Source organism: Monodelphis domestica, chromosome 3 (genome assembly GCF_027887165.1).
Source record: "Monodelphis domestica isolate mMonDom1 chromosome 3, mMonDom1.pri, whole genome shotgun sequence".
Lineage (NCBI taxonomy): Eukaryota > Metazoa > Chordata > Mammalia > Didelphimorphia > Didelphidae > Monodelphis > Monodelphis domestica.
Genome location: NC_077229.1, coordinates 111209633 through 111228694, shown reverse-complemented (window position 1 = coordinate 111228694; position 19062 = coordinate 111209633). Strand labels below are relative to the sequence as shown.

General features: G+C 43.1%; 1 protein-coding gene across 1 annotated transcript in view; it reads right to left on the bottom strand.

Moving 5' to 3' along the window:
• Positions 1-262: 262 nt before the first annotated feature.
• The window catches only part of GPR20 (G protein-coupled receptor 20), a 43025-nt gene continuing 24225 nt past the window's right edge, over positions 263-19062 (bottom strand). The window contains exon 2 of the mRNA XM_056823004.1: positions 263-7800. Coding sequence (XP_056678982.1) covers positions 6730-7785 — 1056 coding nt within the window. The 5' untranslated portion in view covers positions 7786-7800 and the 3' untranslated portion in view covers positions 263-6729. The remainder of the gene's footprint in view (positions 7801-19062) is intronic.

Sequence of the window (19062 nt, the reverse complement as noted above, 5' to 3'; positions counted from 1 at the left end):
CAGCCTTTTGGAGCTTAGCCCGATGGACCTGCCCAGAGCTCTAGAAGTGGAGGCCACTCAGTCAGAATAAACAGCTTTGATTCAGGACATTGTTACAGGAATTGTTTACATCTGATATAAATACACATGACATTTTCTTTTTAAAATAACCCCAAACCCAACAGTTTAGGAGGAAGGGACGGGTTGTGGTTTGCAAATCCTTATTGTCCTCTGGTCTAGTGGAAAGAGCTGGCTTGGGCCTCTGGAGACTTGGGTTCGAGTGCTAGCTCTATCCCTATGCTGTGTTACCCCTGAAAAATCACTTCCTCTCCCTAGCCATCTAATTTCTCATAGGTAAAATGAAGTGTTCAATTCATCGAATATTACTTATTATGTTTACTACATAGTGAGCTGGGGAATCAGAGACAAAATAACTTTTGTCTTCAATGAGATTATATTCTCTTGGAGGAGGGATAAAATATAAGTACAAATAAGCAAATACAACATATATACCAAGTAATTTAATGTATTTTATTTTATTTTTCCAAGTCTTACCTTCCACCTTAAAATGGGTGTGAAGTGTCAGTTTCAAGGCAGAAGAGTAGTAAGGGCTAGGCAATGGGGGTTATGTGACTTGCCCAGGGTCACACAACTAGGAAGTGTCTGAGGCCAGATTTGAACCTTCTGTCTTCAGGTCTGGCTCTCTGTCCACTGAGTCTGCCCCAAACATTTTTAATAAGTAGAGAACACTAAGGTCTAGGACATCAGGGGAATCAGGAAAAGTCTTGTATAGGACTTGGAACAAGAACTGAGTTTAGAAGAAATACAAATACTCTACCAATTGGTGGTTGGACTAGAATTCATTGTAAAGGTATTTAGAGTGGGCTTCTTAACCTCATTTTTGTGTGTCATGGATTCTTTGGGAAGTCTGGTGAAGTTGATTGACCCTTCTCACAATTATGGGTTTAAATGCACAAAATAAAATACATAGGAAACCAATTATTTTGAAAGAGTTATCAAAATATGTATTTTCAATATATATGTATACATATGTATATTGAAAAGTTCATGGACCCTAGATCCAGAACCCCTGGTTCATTATCTCTAGGGTCCCTTACAGTTCTGATATGTTCTAATGCCCTTTATAGCTCCAAGATTTTTTTATCCTATCATTCCATGTTTAATATCCTATGTTCTAGAATTCTCTATTTTAAGCTTCTTCCTAACTTTAAAAAAATCTATAGTCTAATACCTTGATTTCTAAGATTTCTTCTCTCTGTCTCTTTCTCTCTGTCTCTGTCTCTGTCTCTCTCTCTTTCTCTTTGTCTTTCTCTTTCCTTCTCTCTTTCTCTCTGCCTCTCTCTCATACACACACATTCAATTTTTTTCCATCCTATGTTTTAAGGCCACTATCAATTCTAATATTAACTGAATCTATATGATTTGAGGTCCCAGAACTTTGCAACTTTAACCCTAGGACATCATAAACTACTTTATTATATAACCCCATCAACTTGACTCCATTATAGGCCCCCAGTCTGTCAGTATATCTCAGCTAAGCCCATTCACTAATGGGAGAAGCTTTGCTCTGGGGAGGTGGGGGATTCCCACATGAGGTAATGGTAAACACCGAGCTTGGGGAAGAATAGCTAAAGCCGGAGCTCTGAGTCCCTCCTCTGGGATCTCTTGCCCTGGTAAGCAAGGGAAAGAATGTCTCACCCAGTCCAGAACTTACACCTTAGCAAACTCTTCTTCTTCCTCACTTAGGCGTATATCATGCACCAGGAAAACAATCCTTCTGTTGGTACTGAAGTAGGATAGGTTTAGCGAGTCCTGATATTGCTATCTAGGAGACCAGTCTAGAAGATGTGAAGCAATCCAGTAGTACTTCTTGGAGGAAGAAATGGAAGATCACAAGGTAGCAGAATTTCCCCCTCTGTCCTAAAGTGCTCCCTCTCCACCTTCATTGATGCTGCTGGTCTTTCTCTGGATCTTGGGATCATGGAATATAGACCATTCAAATGCGAAGAAAACTTAGAGATTATCTAATACAGCACCTCCATTTATAAGGATCTTAAGCCCCAAAGGGAGAAGTAACTTGCTTGTGGTCACATGGAAAATTATGAGCAGGGTCAGGACTAGATGGCAAAAAGATCTCTGCATGTCTTTTTAGGGCACATTCCTACTCTTGGACTTGCCCTTCTCCATCATCAATATTATAAATTTTCCTCATCCCTATGGAATTGGGTCTTAGAGCTCCAGGGGGCCAGGGGGATATTCAGTTCAGTGGCAGCATCTTTCCAGTTCAAAAAGCAATGAGAATCCCCTCCCCACACTGGAGTCTCCTGGGGGCTCTTTTTAGGTCTCAGGGTTGGACCTAAAAAACCCAGGACCCTCTAAAGAAATGTATCCAAGAGTGTTCTGCACTGCAGGCTGCTACTTCCATCAGTGGAGAGCAGGAAGGTAAGCTGCTGGCCAGGGTCATTCCCTGCTTCTGGCTCTTCACAGCTTTCTGTTGCCTCTGGCATTCTCCTGCAGCATAGAGTACCAGGAAGAAGCAGCTCTCAGGGCAGCAAGTCACAGGTCTTTTCCAGGGAGTCAGTGCAGGGTTGGACAGCACCCCATAGGCAGAATCATCAGTTTTATAGGCAGGTGGAATAGGGAGCCACCCTTCTGGTATGAACTAGGGACTTCTGGGGAAATCCCTCTGCTTCAGTCCAGGGATCTGAGCATCTCAGGTAGGAAAGGATACTTAGATACTTAAGATCTTGGAATAACCTTGAAGTCTCTAGGCAGTCAGTCAGCAAGCACTGGTTAATTTGGTACCATGTGCCAGGCTTTGTGCTCAGTGCTACAGGTACAAATAAAGGCATGATCCCTGCCCTCATGGAGCTCCCATTCTAATGGAAGAAACAACAGGCAAATAACTGATTATACCAGGATTGATACATATACAAGGATAGATACAGGGCCAATAGAAGGTCATTTCAGAGGGAATGCACCACCAGTGGAGGGTCAGGGAAGCAAGGTCTGAGAAAGGCTTTGAGCTGAGTCTTAAAGGAAGCCAGGGAAGTGAGGAGGTGAAGATGAGAAGAGAGAGAATTCCAAACATGGTGGATAGTTATGGCAAGGGCATTGCGATGGAAGGCAGATTGTTTTTATTCGAAGAAGAGTGAAACATGTAAAATCTAGATCAGATTATTTACTGTCTCAGGGTTTGGTGGGGTGAGAAGGAGGGAGAGAATTTAGAACTCAAGAAAAAATTTTAAATGAATGTTTAAAAATTTGCTTTATATATAATTGGGGAAAAATAATAAAAATATTTTTTAAAAGAGCAAAATGCCTGAGAATTTTAGGAGGCAGGGGTGGGAGAAGGGAAAATACCAAGACTAGAAGCAGGAACTAAAGAGGGGATGTGGATAGTTCTAAATATAAATCTTGCAATGTCTCCACTTGTCCATGACCAATACTGCTCGGGAGCTCTGGGGAAGAATCTAGGAATATAGGACTTCAGAGCAAGAAGATAGCCTGGGGCAGCTAGGTAGCACAGTGGATAGAGCACCAGGTCTGGAGTCAGGAGGTCCTGGGTTCAAATGTGACCTTAGACACTTTCTAGCTATATGACTCTGGGCAAGTCACTTAACCACTATTGCCTAGCCCTTGCCCCTCATCTATCTTAGAATTGATACTAAGATAGAAGGTAAGAGTTTAAAAAAAAAGAAGAAGATATCATTGACATCATCTACTCCAGTGCTCTCATTCTATGGATAGGGAAACTGAGGCCCTGGTTCATTATATGCATAACATCATTTTAATTGAAATTGGGAGATCTTGGATTCAAACTCAGCTCCTCTTCATGTATGGTGTTCTTTCTTTTTATCATGCTATGAAGTCCTCTTTTGACCTAAGAGAAACTTCTAGTTATCACAAAGTTACTAGGATTCCTGGGGTAATGTCCTAGGGCCTCAGAGCAGGGCAAAGCATTATAACCCTCAAGAATTAGTTTTCTTTATTTTTTTTTCTTAAAACCTTACCTTCTGTCTTAGGATCAGTCTTGTGTATTGGTTCCAAGGCAGAAGAGTGGGAAGGGCTGGGCAATGGGGGTCAAGTGACTTGTCCACGGTCACTCAGCTATGAAGTGTCTGAGGCCAGACTTGAACCTAGGACCTCCCATCTTTAGGTCTGATTCTCTATCCTTTGAGTCCCCCAGCTGCCCCTGAAGAATTAATTTTCAATAAACAAACAGAACCATTGGTTTTTAATAAGTAGGACCATGGCAAATTCACGGGAGTTCAGTGGATGAATTGGTCATGGTTTAAGTTTTGCTCCTGTTATTTTCTGGAGAGACTTCACAGAGTAGGGTTTTCATCCTTTTAATTTTCTTTCATATTTTCAGGACCCTTTTGGCAGAAGCCTATGGGCCACGTTGTAAAATGCATACATTAAAACACACAAGATTACATAGGAAACCAGTTATATTACTATAAAGATGTAAGGTTTTTCCCCATCCATATTCACCAGCCTCCTGAAATTCACTGCTGTGGACTCCTTTGAGGTTAGCACTCTAGGGTTGGGTGCAGGGAAATGAGTGTTGGATTCGGTGTCGGAAGCCCTGGGTTTGTACCCTAACTCTGACGTATTGGCCGTGTGACTATGATACACAAGTTCCTTCTCCCTCTTGGAGCCTCTTTTTTCTTGTTGGTAAAATGAAGGGGTTTGATTAGATCATCTTTAGGATCCCTTCCAGCTCCAAATTCTATAAAAGAAACATTGAGTGAGTCTGTTCCATAGTGCTCCTTCCCTTCATCAATGAAGTGGGGTTTGGGGGGCAAGGGGGTGGTGGGAGAGAGTTCAGAGGTGCAGAGAATAATAATAGCTAACACATATAGCACTTTAAGGTTTATTATTGCATTTGATCCTCACTATGACTTGTGTGGTAGGTGCTATTATTATCCTCATTTCACAGGTGAAGAAACAGAGACTTGTCCATGGTCATACACCTCATTAAGTGTCTGAGGCAGGATTTGAACTCAGGTCTTCCTGACTCCAGATCCAGAACGCTGTGACATGACACTGACTACCTGCTATCTAAAACCTGGCTTATCAAAGTCTCTATGAGAAGGAGACAGGACTGGAAATGTAGATGCTAGAAGTAAAGCCTGGGGGAGACAGTGGAAGATCTTATCCCTTCCAAAGGGATACCACCAACACTGAGGCCAATCCAACCGGGGTTGGGCAGATTCTAGACCAATCTCAGGGCCAAGAGCTTACCATTAATATAGGCAGTCCCCAGGCTAAGTAAAGCTCCCATCCAGCTCTAAGTTTCTATCTGCACTGAGCAGGTAGAGGTAAATCAGAAGTTCCATTTGGAGACTCCACCGGAAATTCCCTCAGTGGTTTTCCTCCTTTTTATCCAAGAGATTCACATAGGAAACTCTCATCTGGGGGCGACCATCATCAGGTGGGACAGCTCCATTGGAAGCAAATGCTTAGGATGAAGGGGGATGGCAATGTTGGTGGGGAGCAACCACTTCTCTGCATCCCAGTTCCCTTCTCTAAAAAAAAATGGGGATGATTATGATGAGTAACACTGAATATTTATTTAGGGCTTACTATGTTCCTGGCATTGTGCAAAGCCCTGGCAGAGTCCCTTCCCTGCCACCCTCCCAATGTGTTTTAAAGTTCAGATGATGGACGCTATGGGAAAGTGTCCTGGAGAAACTCCAAATCTTTTGCCAAGGTGTGACATTTTTATATAGTCACTCTGAGGTGACTATGGTTAGTACCTTCTTCTCTATCCCTCTCCATTTAATGCATCTTTTCCTCTTTTGTTTGCTCCTTGCTTCCTTTGATTCTTTTCCTTTTCTTTCTCCACCCTTTCTCCCTCTCTTTTTTTTTAACACTTACCTTCTGTCTTAGAATCAATATTGCATATTGATTCCAAGGTAGAAGAGCAGTAAGGGCTAGGCAATAGGAGTCAAGTGACTTGCCCTGGGTCACCCAGCTAGGAAGTATTTGAGGTCATATTTGAACCCAGGACCTGCTTGTTTCTAGGCCTGGCTCTCAATGCACTGAGCCACCTAGCTGCCCTCTCTTTCCCTCTCTTCCCCCTTTCTTTTCCCCAATTCTCTCTTTCCTGTTCTCAAGGCATATGGGGGCATAGGGAGACGATCCCTAGATCCCGATTACCCATGTTGAGGAAGTCCAAAACTAAAGAGATAATTGCTAACTAACTACTGGGTCCCCAGGAAACATTTTCAAGAATAGCTTTAAGTCTCTAGATCCCACGTCCACCTGCCCTGGTTAGATGTGTCTCTCAACGTCTGGTGACCCTCTAGTATCCACAGGCTGCTCTCACCCTCTCTACTTCCCTATGAGGTAGGAAGGTCAGGCATTATTATCCCCATTTGACAGATGAGGAAATGATGGCCCAGACAGTTGAAAGGACTTGTCTGAAGTCACACACTGAGGCAGAGGTGGAATAGAGGTGGGTGTCCCCCTTGGAACCAGCCTTAGAATGTCAGAGTCCAAGTAGGGTCGTAGGCTCCAGAGGAGGAGAGGACCTTAGGGCTCATCTGGGTCGACCTTTTTATTTTACAGATGAGGAAACTTCAGCTCCAGATAAGTAGAGTCTTGCCTAAGGTCACACAGGCAGTCGAGAGCAGCGTCCAAATTTGAACCCAATTCCAATTTTTTCTCTGACCCTTTGTCCCTTGCCTCGGCCTCTCCGGTGATGCTCTGGCCTCCTGACTACACCTGGGGCCTGTCGGCCAGAGCACGGGAGCAGGGGACAATGGCATTGTGGATGGAGCCTTTGGAGCTCTTGTGCATGCTGATGACCTCGCCGCTGATCTGCTCTGGCTCGCTCCTTCGGAAGAGGCCCCGGACTGTGGCCTGGAAGCTGTTGGTCACAAAGCAGTAGACAATGGGATCCATGCAGCTGTTGAGGCTGCTGAGGGTGATGGTGACGTGGTAGGCCACGAGACCTGCTTCTTTGGATATGTCTTGAGGACGGAGAGAGACGGCCAGCTGGCGGGCATGGAACGGTGTGAAGCAGATCAGAAAGATGACGAGGACGGTGAGGAGTAACTGGACAGCCCGCATTCGCCGCTCACGGCTCTGGTGCATGAGATTGGGCTTGGACAGAGCACACATGATCCTTCCTGTGAAAAAGGTGATGACCACCAGTGGCAGGAAGTATTCGAAGACTGTCAAGGCAAAGAGGCGGCAGCAGGAGCCTCCTTGGACTGCTACGGTCAGGACGGAGAAGGTCACCACCACAGCAAAGACCCAGATGAAGACACAGATGCCTTTGGTACAGCTGGGGTTCCTCCATTTCCTCGAGGCCTCCAGCTGGACAATGGCCAGGTAGCGGTCCACACAAATGCACGTGAGGAAGAGGATGGAGCAGTACATATTGACAAAGTAGCTGAAGACGTGCACAAGAGAGCAGTTGAGGCAGCCTTGTGCCCCGTAGTAGATGATGAATCTCGTGGGCAATGACAAACCCACCAGCAAGTCTGTCACCACCAGGTTGATGGTGTAGATGATGGAGGTGGTCTTAGTCTTCGTTCGGAAGCAGAAGACATAGAGGGCCAGGCCATTGAGTGCCACGCCAACTAGGAAGATGGTCCCATTGACAGCCAACAGGGCAACCCACAGGTTGGGAAAGGTGTCATGGAGTTCCTTGTCCAAGAGGGAGAATGCATAGAAGAACTGCTTTTCTTCCATGCTGCTGTTGGCTGGCGCTGTGGCATTGGCACTGGCAGGAGGGAGGGAGGACTCCTGAGGGGAGGAAGATGGCATGATGGCAACCAACACCTGAAAGGAAAACAAGGAGATGGGTAAGAATATGAATGGTATGAATCCATTGTGCAGGGAGCAGATATACGGGACCTTGTACCCAGCAAATGGGACTTTGTCCCAGGGTGCTGATCTTTTTTATTTTTTGGTGGGGGAACGGCTTCTTTCATGGCAAATAAAATCACATCATCTAGCCTCTCAGTCCTCATCTATACTACATATTATGTGGCAGACATCAACTCTTAGGGTGTCATCACTGTGCTCCCCCTTTCACAGGACTGCCCTTCCCCCCAACCTATAGGAACCTTCTACTGGTTCAAACTTTACACTCTCTGCCCTCCTGTCAACTGGTTTTGTCCATGGAAAAAAAGCTGGAAATACCATTGAAAAGCAACATGCCCAGCCCTTCCTCTTTTATAAAGAAGGACCCTGAGAAGCAGAAAATGGAAATTAATTTGGAATTAGAATCCAAGACCGATGGCTTCTAATTCAATAAAAATAAAAATTTCAGTTATAGCCTTAGCAGGTAGCCTACATAGGGACACAGAATCCTAGGAGTTCCTTAAAAATAATGTGAAATCCAGTAGAGGGGATCAGATGGGGTACAGGGTTTGAAAGTGATAAGGCATAGATTGGAGCAGCTAAGTGGCATGGTGGATAGAGGTTTGGGCTTGGAATCAGGAAGACATGTTCACGAGTTCAAATCTGGTCACGGACACTCATTAGCTGTATGATCCTGGGCAAGTCACTTAACCCTGTTTGCCTCACTTTCCTCATCTGTAAAACGAGATGGGAAAGGAAATGGCAAACCTCTCCAGTATCCCTGCCAAGAAAACCCCAAATGGAGTCACAAAGCATCAAAAGGGGCTGAAAATGATTCAACAATAATTGCCATTATTGGTTCTGCCCTCTGCAACCAAGCTAAATTTGTGTTTTTTAAAAATATACTTATATTTTTATTTTGTTATAATAACATTAAAATGTTTATATTTATATATTATTTATAATACATGGATATATAAATTTTCCAAAGTTATACGATGCAAATTGTCTCTTTCCCTTCTTGTCTTCCTGCAGCTGGCAAGCAATTCAGTCTGGGTTATACATGTATTATCATGCAAAACATATTTCCATATTATTCCAACTATGTGGATTTCTAAAAGACTTATCTAATTTGTGGGATATCCATACCAAACTATAGGATAATATGTTTTTTAAACCCTTACCTCCTGTTGTAGAATTGATACTAAATACCACTTCCAAGTCAGAAAAGCAATTAAGGACTAGGCAACTGGGGTTAAATGACTTTCCCAGGGTTACACAGCTAGAAAGTGTCTGAGGTCAGATTTGAATCCAGGTCCTCTGGACTCTAGACTTGGCTTCGTACACTGAGTCACATAGCTACCCTGATGATAGTTTAAATTTCATAATCCTGCCCCAAACTTCCAGTATATATATTTCACAAGCAGGACACTGTGGCCCAGAGGGTTTGTGACTTATCTAAGGTCATATGGCTTTTGGGGACAAAACAGGGCTACAACCAAGGTGGGGAGGATCATTCTGCTGCATTCTGCCCCAGTTAGGCCATGTGGAATATCACGTTCACTTCCGGGCGCCATGTTTTAGGAGGGACATCGACAACCTGGAATCAATCCAGAGAAACAAGTTTGGGTTGGAGGGAGGGACTGGAAACTATGCCATACAAGGATAACTTGAAGGAACTAAGAATGTTTAGCCTTAAAAAGGCAAGAAATGAAAGGGAAACAATAGGGAAAACAAGATTCTTGTACCTGAAAGGCCCTGAGGAGGATTATTCTGCTTGGCCTCAAAGGGCGGAATGAGAAGCAGTGGGGAGATCTACTGAGTCTGAATCTCCCTTTCATTTTTTTTTAAACCCTTACCTCCTGTCTTAGAATCAAGACTGAGTATTGGTTCCAAGATAGAAGAGAGGTAAGGGCTGGGCAATGGGGGTTAAGTGACTTGCCCAGGGTCACACAGCTAGGAAGTATCTGAGACTAGATTTGAACCCAGGATCTCCCACCTCGAGATCTGGCTCTTGATCCACCAAGCCACCTGGCTGTCCCTCTTCTTTCCAGTTTAATGTGATTCAACAATATTGTATTTATTCCGCAATCCTGGGCTAAGGTTCTGGGCACACTTGTGGGAGATGCCTCCCAATGCCCACCGAGAAGATTCTTGTGCGTGTTTGAGCTCCCTTCTGACTCTAGGATTCTGTGAGAGATTCTCCACCTCCCTGGTCCAGGGTTCCTTCCACTACAAAGGAGAGGCCAGGGTTGGGGCTGGGGGTCATCTAAAGGAGCAGAGCAGATCTCTCCCAGATTCCGAGCAAACCTAGTCAGATGGAATGAGAGCCTCAGCTGAGAAGAATCTAGGGCCATGTTCCCAGACAGCCTGGGTGTCATTCAAATAAACACAAGGGCTTCCATCTCCCGGCCCCCATCCCCTGGGCCTAAATCCTTGCAGCCGGACTTAAGAGTTGTCTGGTCCCCCCAGCTTCTCCCTGGCCCTCCCACAATCCCCAGAGTCTCTGCCTCCTGCCCCAGGAATGGCTCTGAGCTCTGTTTATGTTGCTGCCTGGTGGTGTTTAAGCTCCCTCCTGTGATGGCTTCTTTTATTTATAAACCAAGGGTTAAATCAGAGCCCGGATTGCTGCAGGGACCTGGCTGGCTCAGCTCAGCCAAATAAGGAGTTTTTTTCGCTTTTTCGGGGAGAAATCTTTAAGAGGATGCTGGGGAAAGAGTGGAGCCACGGTCTTCCCCCCGCCTTCCTCCTGGGGAAGGCTGGCTGGGGAGGGGGGTGAAGGGAGGCCAATTCTTCAAAGGGGCAAGCCCTGGCCCCTCTGTTTTCTCCATGTAGGTGGTCTGGAAGAAGCATAGAATCTTAGACCTGGAAGGGGCCTCACAGGGTGTCTCGGCTGACTGGTCCTGAAGGAGGAATCCCTCTACAGCCTCTACAAGGGTCCACACCGGCCTTTCCTTGAAGACCTCCAGTCAGGACAATCACTCCCTTTCTGAGGTTGTCCATTCCATAAAAAGGGGAAGTGAAGGGATGAGGGGAGTTTTGTTCTTTTCCTCAAAGGGTGTGGGAGTTGGTTTAGTGTCTTTTTTTTTTTTTAGGAAAAAGCTTTAGACTTTGACTCCAAAGACCTAGCCTGGACTCTTATCCGGTCATATAATATTTTAATATTTTTTATTTGTTTTTATGAAATTTAATTTTTAAAATTACACATAGAAATAATTTTTGATGCCACATATATCTCTAATTAACTCCATCTCAGTGCCAGCAGGCTAGCTCAGCTAGCCAGCATCTAGCTAGCTAGATGGCACAGGGGATAGAGGGCTGGACCTGCCATCTTCCCGAGTTCAAATCTGGCCTCAGGCACTTACTAGCTGTGTGATCCTGGGCAAGTCACTTAATCCTGTTGGTCTCAGTTTTCTTATCTGTACAATGAACTGAAAAGGAAATGGCGAATCACTCCAGTATCTTTGCCAAGAAAACCCCAAATGGAGTCATGAAGAGTCAGACATGAATGAAAAATAACTGAATGACTAAAGCCTCTTAATGCTGCCTAGGGGAACAACTGAGATCACGAATGTAAAAGTGTTTTGCAAATATGAGAGCAATATTATTATTATGAGGGAATGTAGTGGGGTCTATAAAGCCAGGTCTCAGAGCCAGAAGATCTGGGTTCAAATTCCAGTTGCTTCTGACACATAACAGCTATGACACCTCTCAATATCTCTAGGCAGCCATCAATCACTGAGCAAGTACTGTTTTACTTTGGAGAGAGACTCTCCATTAGAAGTTTCTTTCTTGTATCACAGCTCCAGTCCAAAATGAGGAGCTAGATGGTTGGAATTGAAGTCACGGAACTTCGAGTAGAAATCCTGGGCTTCTACCTGAGTTCTGCTACTTACCCATTGGGTGGCCTTGGACAATTTCCCTTAGCTTATCTGGGACACAATTTCCTCATTTATAAAATGAAGGTTTTGGACTAGGTAATCTCTAGATAGTCCTTCTGAGCTCTCACATTCTGTGAGATTCCAACAATGGTTATTGCTATTATTATTATTATTATTATTATTATTATTATTTTCATCTCTCTCCTCTGCTGAAGAACCTACACTGGCTCCCTAATTCCTAATCCATTAAGAATAAATTCTTCATATCTGATGGTAATGGAATACTATTATGCTCAAAGGAATAATAAACTGGAGGAATTCCATGTGATACTGGAATGACCTCCAGGAATTGATGCAGACCAAAAGGAGCAGAACCAGGAGAACATACACAGAGTCTGATACACTGTGGTACAATCGAATGCAATGGATTTCTCCATTAGTGGCAATGCAGTGATCCAGGACAATTCTGAGGGACTTATGAGGAAGAACACTATCCACATCCAGAGGAAGAACTGTGGGAGCAGAAACACAGAAGAAAAACACCTGCTTGATCACATGGTTCGAGGGGGATATGATTGGGGATGTAGACTCTAAATGATTGCCCTAGTGCAAATATCAATAATATGGAAATGGGTCTTGATCAATGACACGTGTAAAACCCAGTGGAATTGCTCATTGGCTATGGGAGGGGTTGGGGGAAGGGGAGGGAAAGAACAGGAATCATGTAATCGTGGGAAAATATTCTAAATTAATTCATTAAATAATTAAAAATGAAGAATACATTCCTCATCTTGGCATTCAAATTCCTTTATAATCTGAACTGAGCCAGGCTATCTTTCTTTATCTCCCACAATTTCTCTGCAAGGATAGTCTGCTTTAGGCAGGCTCTTCTTGTCTCCTACAACAAACAAGTTCCTTTATAACCTCTGGGTTTTTAATCATACTCTTCTCCTGGATCTCAATTTCATCTTCTATGAAATGAAGTGTGTGTGGGGGTATGTATAGAATATGGAATCCCTTGGGTCCCTTCTAGCTTTTATATTTTATTAAAATACTTAACACCCCTTCTTCCAATCCATCTCTTACCTATTCTTTTTTTTTTTTAATCTTTACCTTCCACCTTAGAATCAATACTGTTCCAAGGCAGAAGAGTGGTAAGGACTAGACAATGGGGGTTGTGTGACTTGCTCAAGGTCATGAAGCTAGGAAGTGTCTGAGGTCAGAATTGAACCCAGGACCCTCAGTCCCTAGTCCTGGCACTCTTATCCACTGAGCCACCTCACTGCCCCTTCTTAACCTATAATTTAAACTCACCTCTTCCAAGAAGCCTTCCCAGATTCGCTCTAGCCAACAAAGTTATCCCTTCATTCCTTGTAATTAATGTCAGTCCTATAGTTTTCACATTTGTTGACATATTGTTTTGAACTTGTCTCTAGTTTTTAATAGAACAATATGGACTAGAATAATCATTTCTTCTGAGTTCTATTGACAAGTCTCCAAAGATAGGAACCATCTTTTATGTCTCTTAGTGCCAAATACAGAGTTGAGCACACAATTTAATTTAATTTTTTCTTATTTATTTATCATTAATTTATTTATTTATTTATCTTATCTGTCAAATAGAATGTAATCTTCATGAAGGCAAAGACTCTAACTTTGCAAGTTTTCTATCACCATCAGCACCAAGCCCAGAGCTCTGTCTTTTGTTGGTGATTGAGATATGTCTGTTGAATGAATGAATGAGCAAACATTTTTTGAGCAACATTAACATGGTAATAGAAGGGCAAAAATTACAGTCAAGGTTTTTAGATCCACAGAATGTCAGTTAGAAGAGACCACGGAGGGGGTAGGTAGATGGTTCAGTGGATTAAGAGCCAAGCCTTGAGATGGGAGGTCCTGGGTTCAAATCTATCCTCAAATATTTCTTAGCTGTGGGACCCTGGGCATGTCACTTAACCCCAATTGCCTAGCTCTTGCCTTTCTGTCTTAGAGTTGTTACTCAGACAGAAAGTATGGGGTTAAAAGAGAGAGAGAAAGAGGGAGAGAGAGAGAGAGAGAGAGAGAGAGAGAGAGAGAGAGAGAGAGAGAGAGAAGAATTTATAGTTCCCCTGGGGGGTATAATGTTGTTGCAGATGAGTGTCTGTGTAGAATGTCATAGAGGAAAGGAAAGACCCAAATAAAGAAAATATGAAGATGAAAGATAATTAGCAAGTGTCTGTTGGATTTTTAAAAAGATGACAAATGTTTTCCAATGACTTGGCTGAGCCTTGACTCTAGTGAGAGACTGGTCTCTGATCTTTCCAATCAGCCATGATGATGGGCAAAACTATCCATGGCTCCACATTGAGCCTTTACCTTGGTCCCAGGTTGACCCCTGATCAAAGATGGAATCCTAACCCTGACCACAGACCCACAGATGGTAGAGCTCTGACCCTATTGTGAAGTAGAAGGGAAGGAAATAAGCTTTTTTTTAAGCACCTCTAAGAGGTTTGCAAACATTATCTTAGATGATCTCCACAACAATCCTGAAAGGTAGGTGTTATTTTCATCCCCATTTTACAGCTAAGGAAAATGAGGTAGGCAGAGATGAAGTGACTTGCCAAGGGATCACACAACTAGTAAGTGTCTGAGGCCACCTCTGAACTCACATTCCTGATTATAGGCCCAGGTTTCCACCCATTGTAAAACCTACCTGCAGAGATTTCATCAGTCACAGATGACTGAGCTCTAACATGGACCAAACTAAGCCCATCTCTGTCTTCATCTCTAAGGCTGTCTCTCCCCTGTGCGTCTCTCTGAGTTTCTGCCTCTGTCTCCACGTATATCTTGCCTCTGTGCATCTCTCACCTACCCTCCCTTCCCAAGTCTCTAAATATAACCTTGGAGTTGGCATTTGGGGAAAGCAAAGAGGGAACTTGCCATCTTGTTGTTCTGAGTCCAGAGCTGCTTCCCAGGCACTTGGCTGCTAGCCGAAGCTTGTCCAAGATTTATGATGTGTTAGAAATGCCTCTTCTCTATGGTCTTCACCATCCCCCTTCCCCTTCTGGGGTAGTTTTTCTCAATTTTAGGCTGTGGCAGTAAAGAGGTTCCTAACAAACATTAAGGGTTTTAAAGAGCTGGAGTGATACAAGAAGAGAACAGGAAGGTTGGGGGAGACCCCTGGGCTGAGGAGGAAGAAAGATGACCTGTTATGAAGGACCCCTTAGTCTGAAGAGATGACACAGCTTCTGACCTCAAGGAGTTCTGGTCTAAAGGAGGGACACAGCCCTTAGTCTATAGGAAAAAATTTGCCTTAATTCTCAGGAAGTACCTCCACTATCTCCAACTGCAATGGTCATCTCCAACTGGAAGTTCTACCAACTCTTCTAACTCAACATATCTAAAATTAAACTCATCATCTTCCCCACCAAAACTGCCCCTTCTGATTTTCTGCCTCTGTAGAATAGAGGAAAGACAGCATGACATGGTGGATAGATTGTTGAACTTGGAGGCAGGAAGACTCTTGTCTTTTACTCTTACAACTTGTATGACTCTGAGCTTCTGTTCTGCCATTTGTAATGAAAAGGTCAGACTAGAGTAGACCCCAGCACCCATTGTTTTCAGCCCTAAACCTATAGTATGGACATATGATTCTAGAATCCTTCCAGTCACCCAAGTCTCAAGAGTTATCTTTGAATCTTTCCTCTTCTTCATTCTTATATCCAATTAGTCATTAAGTAGAGGGAAGAGTGGTGGGTGGAAAGATCTGGCTGTGGAGTCAGAAAAAGTGGATTCAAATCCAGATTGCCACATATTACCTGTGTTATGTTGAATAAATTATAACCTCTCTAGAGCTGGTCCAAGATGAATTTCCTCATCCGTAAATCATCAGGGTTAGAATTTATGACCTCTAAGATTCCTTCTCACTCTAAATCTACGACCCTATGAATCACTTTACAGTGTATCTTTTTATCCTTATGATTCCACAGGTGAATGGAGTTCCCTGATGAGAAATCCTGATTTGCTCTGCATCTTATGGTCATAGGGAATTGGCTAGGGCTGAAAGCATATGGAACTCATCCGGCATTACAAAGCCAGTATGTGTCAGAGGTGGGACATGAACCCTTTACTCCCTAGACCATAATTCTCATCTGTATTATTCTTTTCTTGTATATGTATTATATCTTCTCATCCCATTAGACTCTTAGCTCCTGGAAAAGAGGGATAATGTTCTTATTCATTTTTGTCTCCCTAATACTAGGAATGGTACTTTGTACCTAATAGATACTTAATAAAATATTTTTTAGTAGACTAGACAATTATAGAATGGGATGGAATAGGAGAGAAGAGAAGAGAGCCAAAAGGGAGCTATAAATACTTCCATAGGGAAGCTGCCATTTAAAATGGGAACCATAGTCCCTTCTCTCAAAGATACCCCAGTCTGATAGGAGAAAACACAGTCTCTGTCTTTTGGACTTCTCACAACTTGGATGGGACTTGAGTCCCTTTCTGGTTTCCCAAAGTACCCACGCAGTCTTGTTGAAAGATAGAAGTCAGGGCCTGTGACTTGGAGCCAGTTGGCCAGGGTCCCAGCCAGGGAGTAGGCTGATTCCATGGTTCCTGAAGCGCCCAACATATTGTTGGTGCTCGACGATGCAAAAATAGATCAGAGTAAACAAATTTCAAGCAGGGGTTCTGATTGGCCCCTGCCCAGGACTTCCCATCCTAGCTAGAGGCCCAGGCCTTCCCAGTAAGAGCATTAGAAGGGATTTGGAGACCACGTGGCCTAAGCTATGGGGTGCCAAGAAAGTCTTCCTATACCTAAAAACTCATCCTCTACAGAAAAGAATTTGAATCCCTCCTATATCACTAACCTACGGTGTGACCCTCAGCAAATCACCTCCCTGGGCCTCAGTTTCCATATCTATAAAAGGAAGGGGTTAGATTGGAGGATCTCTAAATTCCTTTCCAGATCTAATATTGTATGATGCATAAATCTTTGAGAAACTTCCACTGAGATGTTGGGGACTGAATGTGCTCCCTTCTCCAGGGAGGTTAGTGTTTTGTCAGAGGGAATAATGTTTAACCCAAAGGGATAAAACACAAATGAAAGAATGATAGATTTTACCATGCAAATATTCTCATAGTCTAGAAGATTCTAAATTTGAGGCCAATGACTAAATAGCTAGGGGCTGAATTGGGATGTTTGAGAAGTGCCACTGAGGTACCCAAACAAAATATTTTATGCCCTTCACTTCTCTCTAGTCCAAGATCACAGTGCTTTCTAATAAGCAATAACAACATGCTTGGCACTTTGTAGAATTGGCTCACTCTCTGACCATGCCATCAGATAATTATTCCATGGTACTAAGTATCTTCTTTTCTCTCGAAAAGTGTTGGGGGACACTTTGGGATCTTGGGGGAATGATTCAAGTATCTACTCAGTTGTGAGATGTCTGAAGGATAGAGGATGTATTTTCTCCTTCTCCCCTTAAGTCTTTATCCTTCTCAAACTCTCATACTCTCCTTTGGTATAAATCCTAGAACTATAGGATTTGAGGAACACGCTCTTGGGATATAGAATACAGAATGTCAAAGATAGAAGATTCCTTAGAACATATTGTTAGAGATTGAAGGAACTTTAGAACATAGAATCTGGAATGTTAGAATGGGAAGGGAGTTAGAACACAAAATTTTAGAGTGAAGAAAATTAGAACATAGAATCTAGAATGTTAAAGTGGGAAGAGACTTAAAACAAAATTTTAGGGGGTGAAAGAATTTTGAAACATAAAATGTCATAGTTGGAGGGAACCTCAGAATATTAGGAATGAGTTTAGAATGTCAGGACTGAATGGAATCTTAGTGGTCCTCATTTAAGGATACTGAATCCCAAAACATAAAAGTGATTTAATCAAGGTAGCAGCTAAGCCAGATCTAGCACTTTCTGGAGAACTAGATTCTAGCTTTCTCCTAAGTAGTGTGAGCCCGAGTGAATAACTATTTATCCAAGCCTTAATTTTCTCATTTGTGAAATGGGGATATGAGAAAGAAAGGAAAATAACAAATTCTGGAGGGGCTAAGGGCTAATGTTCTAATGTAATTAGTGGAGCTGTGATCTTAGTCTGACCATTCCGAAAAGCAATTTGGAATTTTACCCCCTAAGCGATTAAACTGTGCATACCCTTCAACCCAGTAATACCTAGAGCTCTACCCCAAAGAGATCAAAGAAAGAGGAAAAAGAACTATATATACAAAAAAAATTCATAGTAGCTTCTTTTGTGTAAAGAATTGGAAACTGAGGGGATGCCCATCAACTGGGCAATGGCTGAATGAGATGTGTGAATGTGATGGAATACTAAAACGCTGTAAGAAATGATGAAGGGGATGGTTTAAGAAAAACCTGGTAAGACTCATGAACTGATTCAAAGTGAAGTGACCAGTAGCAGGAGAATAATTTATCCAAAAACAATAGAATGGTAAAGATAATCAATTTTGAAAGACTTAAGAACTCTGTTCAATACAAAGACCAACCACAATTCCAAAGGACTCATGCATGACAAAATATGCTATCCATCTCCAGATGGAGAACTGATGGGTCCCAGAATGCAAATTTAAGCCTGCCTTCCTCCCTTCCTTCCTTCCTTCCTTCCTTCCTTCCTTCCTTCCTTCCTTCCTTCCTTCCTCCCTCCCTCCCTCCCTCCCTCCCTCCCTTCCTTCCTCCCTCCCTTCCTCCCTCCCTCCCTTCCTTCCTTCCTTCCTTCCTTCCTTCCTTCCTTCCTTCCTTCCTTCCTTCCTTCCTTCCTTCCTTCCTTCCTTCCTTCCTTCCTTCCTTCCTTCCTTCCTTCCTTCCTTCCTTCCTTCCTTCCTCCTCCTCTTCCTTCTTCTCTTCCATCTGAGAATCAATACTGTGTATTAGTTCCAAGGCAAAAGATCAGTAAAAGCTAGGCAATGGGGATCAAGTCACCATAAACTTCCTGTCTTTAGATCTAGCTCTCAGTGTACCGAAACACCTAGTTGCCCATTTTTTCTTTTTTTTTTTAACATTAACATGATTAGTACATTAATTTGTTTTGCATGACTATCCATATTTAGAATGAATTTTGCTTTTCTTGCCTTCTCAATGGGCGGCAGGGGTTGGGGGAGGAAGAAAGGAGAGATTTAAGAATAGAAAATAAAATAAAATTGAATTTTTAAAAAAGGAAAGATATTTTGAGGGGAGCATTTTAGGTGCCAGTACGTGGGCACTTAGAGATCTCAGGTCCTGCCCAGTGTCACTGCCCCTGGTTCTGAGTCTAGCCATTGTTCTGAACTCCTAGAGTTAGGAAAAGCCCAAACTGGACAGATGCAGGACAGACTTAGCTAACACAAGTAAATACTT